At 41.3% G+C, this 12229-nt stretch overlaps 1 protein-coding gene across 6 annotated transcripts in view; it reads left to right on the top strand.

Annotated features, from left to right (window-relative positions):
* Positions 1–12229, top strand: part of BMPER (BMP binding endothelial regulator) — a 154026-nt gene that overhangs the window by 91635 nt on the left and 50162 nt on the right. For all 6 annotated transcript variants that reach the window (XM_064443925.1, XM_064443924.1, XM_064443923.1 and 3 more), the window contains 2 exons: positions 5265–5594; positions 11336–11672. In XM_064443925.1, the coding sequence (XP_064299995.1) occupies positions 5265–5594; positions 11336–11672 (667 nt within the window). The remainder of the gene's footprint in view (positions 1–5264; positions 5595–11335; positions 11673–12229) is intronic.

The raw sequence follows: 12229 nt of genomic DNA on the forward strand, positions 1-12229 counted from the left end.
CTCCTTACTTAGAAAGTGTCCAAACCAATTTTAGTTATAATTTAAAGAATATTTTTCTTGGCCACTCTTAACTAGCTACAAGCCCAGAAGAGTGTGACCAGACATCTGGACATCTTGGACTTCAATTGACTGCTCTGATCTCCTGAAAAAATAAAACAAGCTATTCCATGAGCACCAGAGCTAACAGAGCCTGGTTTCCTATGGATTTGTGTCCCATTTCCTTTATATCCCAACAAATAATAAACCCAGCTAGAGACAATATATCCTGTGGCTGCTCTGGAGCTACAAGTGTGCTAATTGCCCAGCCAATATGCTCATGCTCTCCGGCTGGTCAGGATGTCTGTGCTGACTGTCTGTCTGGCCTCCACCAAGCAGTATATATATCTTGCTTTTCTAGAAAGGCTAAATACTGTCGGGGGGAGTGGGGGTGGGGGTGGGGGGCATTGGGTAGAAGGCAGAAAGGTACTTTTTGGCAACCAGTTATTTCAATAAGTGGTTCTTACCTTTACTCAGCATACAGCTTACTAGAAAGGAGCCGTCTTTCAGACTTTTATCCCTCCGTATTGGCCAAAACAGGTCATGATTTCATAAACTTTTTTTTTTCCTTATGAGGGTAAGTTAAAATTCAGGGAATGCTAAAATGTTCTTTTCCTTACTGTTGCTTTTTCAGCTCCCTTTTTGTTCAGATAAACGCATTTTAAAAATTGGTGCTCTTTGCCCACAGTTACCTTCCCTGTTGTCTTTCCTAATGAAAGTCACTATTTCATTTGAATTGGGCACATGATATATAAATGTAAGGAAAGCATGCCAAGAGTTCTAGAGAATTCACTTTAGCACTTAAATACTATTATTAGCTTGCAAGTAAGCTGAGGATCCTTAGGTGGGAGCTGAGCAAACTGCATGAATCACACATGTAGTTTAAGGTTGTCAAATGTAAAAGCATGAAGTCCGTATTTAGTTGCTTAAGAACCAAATGTGAAAACTGCTGAGCTCTTGGGAGCCTAAATGCAGGATTTCCAAAAGAGGTTTAGGGGTGTTTGCAGCCAGCTCCCGATAATGTTTAATCAAAGTTGAGTGCCTAAGGTGCTTTGAAAATCACAGCCTCCTGAATGTAGCTCTGGGGCCCTCCTTTGAAAAAAAACTTTTTTTTTCAGAGACAGAGAGGGAATGGGTATATTTGTTTCATGTGCATGTGTAGATGAGCAAAATAAGACATCAAAGATCATGAATGCCAGGTTCAAAACAAACAACAGGCAGCGGTTCTTCAAGCACTTTGCCCAAGGATGTTGTGGGTGCTAAAAACTTTTTTGGGTTCAAGGGGAGACAAATTCACAAGAAAAGAAGAATAACAAAGGTTACTAAATAAAGAGAAACCATATCTAGCTCAGAAGGTCCTTAAGCTGAAAATAGCTGGAGGCTGGAGGAGTCTTAGGGGGAAGTACTGTGTATAATTGCCCTTTTCTAAGTCTACCCTAGACACCTGATAGAGACAAGGACTATTTGCAATAAGCTGGGAGCAACTTCATTCAGGAAAAAAAGGGAAGGAAGGATCTTCACCCATGAACCTATGCCTTGTTAGCACAAGCTAGTAAAATTTATACTCCGGTGTTGGGGAACGAGGCTTTGGTGATGCAGCAACACCTCTTCCTCCATTATGTTGCAACAGAAGAGTAAGTCACACATAATCCTAACTAGAGAACCAGTGCTTCCAATGGATTTCAAAGAAGCCTAGCAGAAACTGGTTTGTTTCAGAAGGGAAAAAAAAAAAACCAAAAAGGAAAAAAGGCAGCAAACCATAAAACATGATGTGAGTGAAACTCTCCCGAAAGGAAATAAACAACTACCCAAAACCTAAAAATGGCAGGAACTCTTTTCATGTTGCCTGTCTTTTGCAGTCTTGTTACACCCTGTATTTAAGGTTTATTTCTAGGCCAACCAGTTGTTCTTACTGGCAGTGCCTGAGTTATTGCACACGCTCTTGCAGGGTGTGGATTTTTTTAAAACTCCACAATTTTAGCAAACCTTTCAAGAATGTTTTACACAGTGATATCAGAGAATCAATTATTCAGGCTGTTTTTGGGCAGATATTCCCTCCCCCATTTCCTTGGTTATTAAAGAAAACAGGGAAATTTGGATCAGACATTCAGCTATCCAGTCCAAAATACATTCTTTTTTATTTTAACTGCACTGCATCAAGTTGACATATGACGTGACACGATGTAACATAACATAAAACAACATTACCCTGCATAACACATTAGAAATTAAAAAGAAATATTTCCTTTGGATCCCATTGGTACTATCAATTTTACTTGCACATCTCTAAATTATGTTTGTTCCTCTCATGTCTTGCCTCTTAGCCACTTGCTTAGGTGAAGAACCAGCCTCCCCTTCCTGATATGTTAGTTCATAACATGTATAACATGTCCAAATTCTTGGCCTCTAGAAACACAGACAAAACCCAGTTCTCTCCTCTGAAATCTTCACTGATGTTTGGGCTGATATTTTTGTTGATGGTTTCCTTTTTTTCATAGAAGTTGTTATTATGTTTAAAGGAAAATTAAAGCCTGAAAAAAATGAAATAGAATCTGAGCAGGTAATAAAATGTATCTTAATATTCATCATGCATATAATTACATGAGTACGTAGGAAATCAGAAACATGTTAGTATGATTTAGTAACAGTAAAGTCAGATGATCTTCATATAAAATCTACAGGATTTTTTTCCCATTGGTAAAAATTATGTTGGTGATTAAAAACTATATGGTTCTTGCCAATTTATGGAGAATAAATTAATCTTTTTATGGGCTCTGGAAAACAATTATTGATATCTTCATTGGTATCAATGAGGAAAATGACACTCACAGAAGTGCAAGTTTTTAAAAGCACTCTCTTACCTAAGTGTCTTGGTTTTCAGCCTCTGCTTAAAGTCCATTGGGCCTGATTTCCAGAGGTGTTGAACAAATGTGGTTCATTTTGACTTCCAATGGAGCTGTCAACATGATGTCCATGGGAAACTGAAACTTTTGGTCCCTAGCTGACTGACATAGTAAAGAAGCATAATAATGATGCCAAGGCTAGTTACTGGCTTAGCTAAAGAAGCATGCATGTGGCAAGTTAGGAGTAAAGTACAAATGTTCCAGGCACCAGCTCTGTGATGGTACTGTACCATGTGGTGAGGGAGGCTGAGGTTAGACTTTAGGAAGGCCTTATTCACAGTAAGGGCAGCCAAGCACTGTAACAGGTTGCTGGAGGCAGCTGTGGAGTTGCTGTTACTACTACTCTTTAAGAGCAGGTTAGATAAGTGTCTGTCAGGAATAACAAAAGTACAGGTGATTCTGCATTACAGCTGGAGAAGGAAGTGGTAATGTCTCCCGCAGTTCCCTTCAGCCCCATTTTCTCTGTCTCCATGTGGGTACCCTTCGATGCTCTTTAACTGCAGCTAGGAAAATGCCAGAAACATTATAGCTGCTTTAGCATAGCACTCTGCCTAGGCTGAAAAATCCTGCTGAGGAAGGTTTATTGCATAGTCAGAGCTGCACTGCAGTCCACTGAAGGAATTCCCTGCCTCTTTTCCGTAACATCCATGTCTCTTGCTTTTTTGTATGTTTGAATTTGTCTTTTTTTAGCTGCCTTTTCAGGTGAGCCATTGGTAGATGGATAAATTTCTTTCAGTCAATAAATTGTATTCCTTGTTACTCTCTCCTGCTTTGTTGGCTTTTAGGGTCTGTATTTTTTCTTGATTGATGCTGTTCACAGCTCTCTGATTACTGAGTCAAATTTTGTTATGGCACCAAGCCCTCCCCCTAAAGCAGGCATCATCTTTCAAAAGCAGCCTCAGCCCATGAGTATCCAGCTGGCAGCAGCAGTGTGCATTTCTCTGCCTTAAGACTCCTTCTTCCAGGAACAGCAGCAATGAGACGTGGTTAGGACCTATTGTTATACCAGAAGGCTACAATGCAAATAAATTTGTTGCTTTCTTTGATTGCAAGGCAATTCAGTCAATTGCTGGGTAACTGCAGGGTAACTCAGCATAATTGACATGAGTGTGGAAATGTTCTGCCTTTGAGCTACAGCTTCTCTGAGCAGTGTATGGCTGCAAACATCAATAAGAAATCTCCCTCCACTTGCAACGATGCAAATGATTGGTAGAGATACCATGCCCTTAGATAGTCATTGCATCATGTAAGTCACATACTACTGATGTTTAGTTGGCAGCATAGTAACAATAACTACTACAAGTCAGTTGTGTATTAACAACATATGATAGCTTGTAACACTGAAAAAAGATGCTGGTTCTACAGGTAATTTGGGAAAAAACCCAACCCATAATTATGCCTAGTTTATAAATGTACAATATTTATAAGTGTGTCTACATAAAATACAGCCAGAACCAGGTCCTGCTAAAGTGGTCTGATGGCTTTTAATTTCAGGGGATCACCTCTGCCTAACTGGGGACATTAAAATTAGCCTCAGAAATATACATGTGATGTTTTGAATTCTGCTTCTGTTAGTGGATTAGGCTTTGCTCCCACACACAGCTTAAAGGTGGGAACTCATCTCAGGGGAATTTAACTGTCTGAGAGGAATCGCTGTCATCTTAGGTACTTGTTTGTGCTCCCAGAGCTGGCAGTAGAGAAACAGGCTCCTCCAGAGAGTAATTCCCCATGTATTAAAAAGACAAGCCTAAAACTGGTGAAGATTAAAAACTTTCTAGTTGTGTCTGTTTCTCTGTGTCAGAGAGAGACTGGCTGAATTGCTTAAACTAGACATTTCATGTTTGGAAAGCTGAAGATAGGTGGGAAGGCTCCCATCGCACGTCTCCAGAGACATGTGGGCTCTGCAAGCCCAGAGCTCTGCCTGCTCTGATATCATGAGTGGGGCTTGTATTTTCTGGAAATGAAATAATTTGAAAAATTTCACAGGCATTGTAATAAGTGAAACTGTTCAGGTGGTATATTATGTTTAAGGGACAAATGTATAGTTTGGAAGGTGTGTCTTTGGTTCCTAGCTATGGATTAGCCTTCCCATGCTGCCCCAACAATCAGTTGGCTTTTGGGTCCTTCCTGCTTTGGGAAAGACTTCTACAAAAGCCATGAAGATTCTGTTTTTCAAAAATATGTATTCCTAGTGGGTGTCAGACAAATCTGCCCTGTAGGGCAGATAGATTAGGTGAAAGTGGCATCTTCTAAGTTCTTATCAACTGCTTTTTTCAAACTTCAATTGATCCTGATATGGTGCTTTTGTTTCTCACTCACCTGCAGAGCCTGGAGTTTGCACTGTATTTGGAGACCCTCACTACAACACTTTTGATGGACGGACATTTAACTTTCAGGGAACATGTCAGTACGTTTTGACGAAAGACTGCTCCTCCTCTGCCTCGCCCTTTCAGGTGCTGGTAAAAAACGATGCCCGTCGGACCCGTTCTTTCTCCTGGACAAAGTCAGTGGACCTTGTGTTGGGCAGAAGCACTGTCAGCCTCCAGCAGCACCTCACAGTGAAGTGGAATGGGACCCGCATCTCACTACCTTGCAAGACACAGCAATTTCAGATCGATTTGGATGGTTATTTGCTGAAAGTGACAACCAAAGCAGGTAGGGCGAGTGTGTGTGTGTCTTCTCCCTGAAGAACTTCTCAAGAGCAACAGGAACAGCAGTCAGTAAAAAAGCATGATAGCTGTAATAAATGTAGTTGTACCTCTTTAGAGATATGAGGAACCCAGAGTGCTCTCAAAATGCCTGCAGCCCACAAGCAGACAGAGATCCAAGTTATGAGTTTGAAGTCTTTGCAGAACATTTGCTAAGCTATGTGTCTTTCTGCAGCTGACAATTAACTGCCTGCATAGATGAAGGTGCCATGATTTTAACTTCTGGTAACTTAAGAGTGGCTTATGCAGGGTCATGATCTGATACTTATAGATACGAACAGAGAGGAAACCAATTCTTATAACATTCAGGTTTTTTTCCCAGTTGCAGCAACATATCTTACAGTCTATGTCAGCAATTATATAAAATCATGGTTACCAATGGCTGGAGTCACTTTAAGTTGTCAAATTATGGAAACATTTCACTGGGGCTACCCAGAAAAATGGAGCTCCTGGTTTGAAACCCAAGGCCTAATTTACTGTTCAGTGCCATCTTGTTGGGCCTTCTTTGTGCTCGAGTAAGAGTTTGTCTGTGAGGAACAGGAAGTTCACAGCACCAGAAGCAAAAGGAAATCAGAAACTCCGAGAATATGGTACCTTATTTGTAGAAACAGGGAAGGGAGACAGCAGACTGTCAGGTCTTCTGAGTCCTAGAAAATATGTTAATTATCAAAATGCTAAACCAGAGGACTTATATTTGTTTTGATAAACTGTTCTGAAACTATAGTATCCTTGCATAGAAAAATACTGAGGGGAAGTTGAAAACTTTCTCATTAGCATGTGTTAGGTACTACTGTAGTCCTGAGAGATTTTACTTAAACAGTGAAGTACTGTTTCAGTGAGAATACTGTTTACTGTTAATTCAATTAAATTCCATGTGAAAGCAGTGAAACCAATCTTTCTTACGGCGTGATATGGTCACAGGCATGACACATAGTTATACTCATTATCTAGCATCATTTTTTTCCAAGGAGACACTAGCACCCACTGTTGAGCTGAGAATTTAGACACCTGTTCATATAGCCCCTGGAAATGTAAGTCTGCATAATGTGGATCCCAGCTCTGGGCTCATTCCTCAAAGTGGCAATGCAGATTTTTGTGGCTGTCTGTAAAAGGCACACAAGTTGACCATTATTCACAAATCCTAATTAAAAGCATCTTGAGTGTTTCTCTTTGCAGCCAGCTGAACACTATGAATTCTGGCGATGTGGATTTCATTAGCCAACCACAGGCCAAGGAAAGGTTTTCAATCGGAGATGAATGACAGCTAATCCTACTGCTATTCCATTTGTCTCTGGTGCAAGCCTAACAAATGACTACACACATCCCTGTCCATGTGTTGGCAGAGGGAGTGCAAACATGGCATATGACAACATACCAAACAATGTGTAATCACTGCAAATTATAGCCTAAATAATTCCTCCTCTTAACAGAGCAGGATCAGGTTTCTCTCACTGAATGCAACACGACGGGCTAAGTCCTCCTTTCCTCAGCACATAAGGCCTGGAAAGCAGCAGAACAGCATGGCTCCATTTTGCTGGGAAAGGACGAGCAGCAGAGAGGCTGTAGAGAGGAGGAATGTGCTGAGTAGAACTGGTTTAATGACCAACCTTTTGTTCTGCAGGAAATTCCAAGTGCTGGGGTAAAAAACTGGAAATTTTTTCTGTTTCAGAATGAAACATGGATTTTTTTTAAAAAATATACACTTTCCCAGTGTAGAGTGAAAAAGAGGGGGAGGGAGGAAGTAATGAAAAATAAGCAAAACCACTGCACTAGAAGCAAAATTCAAAGTAAAATTGGGCTGGGAAGTGCAGGGTCTGGTGCTTACAGCTCAGCCAGCATTCCCACGGCTTTTGGTTCTCCTTTTGCAGAACGGGGAGCTGAGCCCTGGATTAAACAGGGGACCCCAAAGCTTCAGGAAGTTTTGTGGTCCCTGGCTACAGGGCAATCTGCATGGCAGGGCTGTCCTGGAGTTGCATGCCCTGAGAGTCCGGGCTTCCAGGCAGCTCACCAGGCGAGCTGGCAGGAAACCAGTTTGGAGCCTTGCCTGTGCTGTGTTGGAAGTTCATTGAATCTGATATGTTTCCCTGAAGCATTTCAGTTCTGATGAATTGGCATTTTGCAGTGAAAACCTGTTTTGTTGCTAAATTCCTCACCAGCTGTATTACCGGATGCCATGCAGCAGCAATTCTGGCACCCTGCACTTGCAGGTACTTTGTCATGGGTGTGGTTGGGATGGTGTTGAGTCTAAAATTTGTGTGTTAAAAAGATGAGAGAGCAGAGGGTCACAAGGCTGGTGTTAATTATCTGTCCCTCTACTGCAGGAGCATTTTTTGTTGTTGTTTCTGTGCTGATCTTTTGCATGAAGCTGCTTTCCTGAGGTTTTCTGTGCCACTTTGGTACTAAATCTTTAGGGAAGAGTGGTCTGCCAGTTCTTGAGGTTGCCTTTACCATGAAAACATGCAGAACAATTGATGGGAATTCCCAGCATGGGGAACTCAGTGTGTGATGTGCATAAATCCAGAAGGATTTTTTTAAAATGCAGTAGAGCACATAGTGTCCCAAGTTAAGAAATCAAGTAACAAGTTGATTAAGCATCCTTCAATAAAAGGGGAAAATTGGAAAACTCTAAAAAGTAACTCAGAGAATATTCCTTTTCTGCACAGCCCCAGATGGGACAGATGCTGCATCCTTTGGCTTCACATCTCTTGGATTCTGATCCTTGTCCAAGTGAATGGGAAACTCATCCATTTTGGGGGGGAAGGAAAGGGGGATATAGGCACCACGAAACTCTTCCAAACAATTTCTGTCTGCCAAGGAGACCATTTCAAACATTGCTTCGTAGCATAATCCCATCTGTCACAGATCTTGTTGGTTTACAGAAACCAACTGCATTTTCTGCTTGCGAACAAACAAAAAGGCACACAGTGCACAGTGTGATCAGGCTGTGACAAAGTTATCATGCGTGTAGGAGTAAATACCCTTCCTCGTTACCCCAAAAGGGGATAAGCTCCCTTATGGACGGAACCCTTTAGGCTGTTCATCAAAGTTAGAAATTACCCTTCCATCTGAGCAATTACAGCAGAATATTGTGTAATTAAACAATACCCAGATAGAGGAAAGCACATCCTTTTGTGGTAGTTAAACTGTGAGTCTCTGGAATCAAATCCAGTAATCAAAGCAGGAATCTCTAGATTTAAAAATATGCATTTTTATATGCTGACATGAAAAGTAATAATTTTATGTTATTCTTGTCTGCATACCTAGAGTTCACAGAGGAACATGTAACAAGTGGATTAATTTAACTCTCACAATGGACACACAAATATCCAGGATAATTTTAGAGTTAACCTTTCGTAATGAACGTGAGCGGTTTCACTGAAAGTCAGTAAGTCTTGGCTTGAGAGAAAAAGTTGTAAAAGGAAAATTAAGATAGAATTACTAGCCAGTCTTTTGTGACTCTTCTTAAAGTCAGCAGCTTCTGAGGGAGCTCGTTTGGGGAAGAAGTTGAACACCGCCTTAAAAACTGGAGTTATTTTCTTAAGAGAACTGTCTGAGAATTTGGATCTTGATGCCTGAAGCTCTGAGAAAGTTTATATGATTCTCAGTTCTGAAGAAATCTTAGTTTATAAGTAAGTGGCAAGGTTTTTCTAATGCCAGCACGGCAGTATTAATCTGGTGTCTGCAAATCAAGCTGTGTTTTGTTTTGTTCAGTGTTGTCAGAAGCAAAGACAGCTGGAATTTGAATTTGTCCAGAAACGATAATGCATGAAGCAGCTTAAAAGGCAGTTTTCCCCCTTGCCACTGTGCTGGCCTTGTTAGCAATTGTAGTCTTGCACAGCTTCTCAGTTGGCTGGGTGTAAAGTGCCTTTGGAGGAGGACGCAGTGACCCTATCCATGCTGGGTTTATTAGATAATTAGAAACTGCTTCCAGGCACAGTCAGCTCAGGACATATTTGTGCTATCATTGCTAACCTATAGTGGTAAGAAAACATGATGCAATAGGTTGTAGTGACTGGTGGTGCAGAATTATCTGCACAACATTGCTGGATAAATTGTTCCCCAAACTCTTGGTGACATGGTGTAAACCACACAAGAGCCAGGACAGTATGTACTGATGGTAAAGCACCCCTTCTATAGCCATAATTGCCCTTCAACTCTCACCCTGTTTCTCTGTGGTGCGGGTAGGAATTGTCATGGGACGCAATGGGATGTGTTGCTACAGGAAGGCTTCCAGCTTTGAACTGAGTCACTGGTATGTTAATTACTTACATGAGGATACGGCAGGATTTGGATCACATAGTGACAAGCACTGATTTACAAGAGGAAAGGGTGGTGCTAAGCCAGCCCACACAGCAAATGTAGGAAGCTAGAGTGAAGTCCTGGTCCTGCACCACAGAGTGATGCTCTTTGGTATTCTTGGCCAGGCAGGGAGAAGAGGATAAAATCTGGATTATCCTGTTTAAAAGCAAGTTCCTGTATTTATCTTTAACTAACCACTGCAGACAGGTACTTTATGGGAAGAAATTAAAGCCAGCAAAATTATTTGTGATCTTCAGATGCAGGGTAACTGCAGAGATGTGAAGCAGTAACATTCATCAGACATTGGGAAAAATTAAAAGGCCATTTTGGCGTGGAAGTTATGCAGCAGTGATTCTTGGTGTTGTTTTTACTCCATATGATACTAAAATTGCTTTCCCTTATACGATACATACATACTCCTTAAAAGATAGAATTCATTTAATTTACAATCATCCAGGTAAAAACTGGAAGTTTAGTCTCCACTTGATCTCTTGGCCCTTTAGATTCTCACTGGAAACAGAAATGCATTCAGAAGGTAGTTTATTCACTCTGTATTAGACACCCATGTTGTAACCCAGAGCTGCCTATTTCTCTCCATTAAAGAGGGGGCCCAGACAGCTGACTTAAACTAGGCACCTAGCTTTTAGATGGGTACAGACAGATAAAACGGGTTTCACCCACAGAAAGCCATTTTGATTTTGATGTACTAGAAGTGCATAACTTTACTGTAAAACAGCTTTCTTATATCAGTTTTACCCATCTGACATATCTTTGTGGTCATCTTTTTAACTCTCTTTACCCACATAAAATAAGGTACTTGCATTGGAAGAGTTATATTCCTCCAAATGAGTGATCAGTGTCAGCTTTGCAGGCAAGAAAAGGATGTTTTGCATAAGGTGGTCACTGGTGGAGTCTCATGGGGCCTGGACACTTTTGCATGCCCATGACGTGTGTGATGGGTGGCGATGGCTGAAATTCTGGGGCCCCTGCAAAATCAGCTAGAAATTTGCCCTAGCAACTTCAATTTGCAGAATTTTGCAAGAGCCCTCTTTCATTGTTGAGAGTAGTTCTGCCTTGGCTCCAGATTTTTTAGGGTAACCCCATTCATTATCAAGGAGGAACAAAAATAAAGAGGCAAGCATGAGTGTATTGTAATTGACTGTGATTTAAGAAACATTACACTTGCTGGAGGCACTTACCTACTGGGAGGTACATAGAAATCTAACAAAATTAGCAGAAGGAAGCCAATAGCTTTGTTCAGGTTCCCATGAAGAATGTTGCACAAACATAAAGCACATTTGTTATCTTCAATTTCTCTTTCTTCTCTCTCTCTCTCTTTTTTTTTTTTTTTTTTTTTTTGTGTGTGGTTTTGTCTCATCTCTTTATTAGGCTTAGAAATCTCATGGGATGGAGACAGTTTTGTGGAAGTCATGGCTGCACCGCATCTGAAAGGCAAACTCTGTGGTCTGTGTGGCAATTACAATGGGCATAAGCGAGATGACCTGATTGGGGGGGACGGGAATTTTAAGTTTGATGTGGACGACTTTGCCGAATCCTGGCGCGTGGAGTCCAATGAGTTCTGCAGCCGCCCGCAGAGAAAACCTGTGCCCGAACTCTGTCATGGGACAGTCAGGGTGAAACTCCGAGCTCACCGGGAATGCCAGAAACTCAAAGCATGGGAGTTTCAGAGCTGTCATTCAACGGTGGATTATACCACATTTTACCGGTAAGTGTGGCTTGCTGTGGAGGGAGACAGTGAGTTACTGTATGAGGAGAAGAACCACACAATTGGCCCCATTTCGGTAGCATTTGAGCACATGCTTTGAGCTGCTTTTGCTAAGAATTAATATACAGGCTTAGAGTTACATCATGGTGAGCTTTTCTGAGTCAGGAATCAGAAGAAGATGGTCCTGAGCTAATAAAGACACAAGCAGCCAACAGTGAGAAATGCAGGCAGGCTTGTGATCACCTAGAGAAAATGTACTTTTGGAGACTGGGGAGAGAGGGGGAAGAGACTTCAAAACATTTTGGTAAGCTCTTTCTGATTTCATAGTCAGCTGTAAAGCTGAAGCTGACTTTAACTGCTATTGCTTGTAGTCCAGAGAAGTGTGTCTTCCCAGAGGCATTTTGAAAATGACTTTATTAAAGCAGGGATATTAAATATTACTGGTGCCTCTCAGATTGTGCAGTTTGTGGGTTGAGAGTTTGAAAGAAGAAAGTTAACAAAAAGTTCAGTGCATGCCCATCCTGCCCTGGGAGCAAAGGAAGACATATGAGGATCTA

This window comes from Phalacrocorax carbo, chromosome 2 (genome assembly GCF_963921805.1).
Source record: "Phalacrocorax carbo chromosome 2, bPhaCar2.1, whole genome shotgun sequence".
Classification (NCBI taxonomy): Eukaryota; Metazoa; Chordata; class Aves; order Suliformes; family Phalacrocoracidae; genus Phalacrocorax; species Phalacrocorax carbo.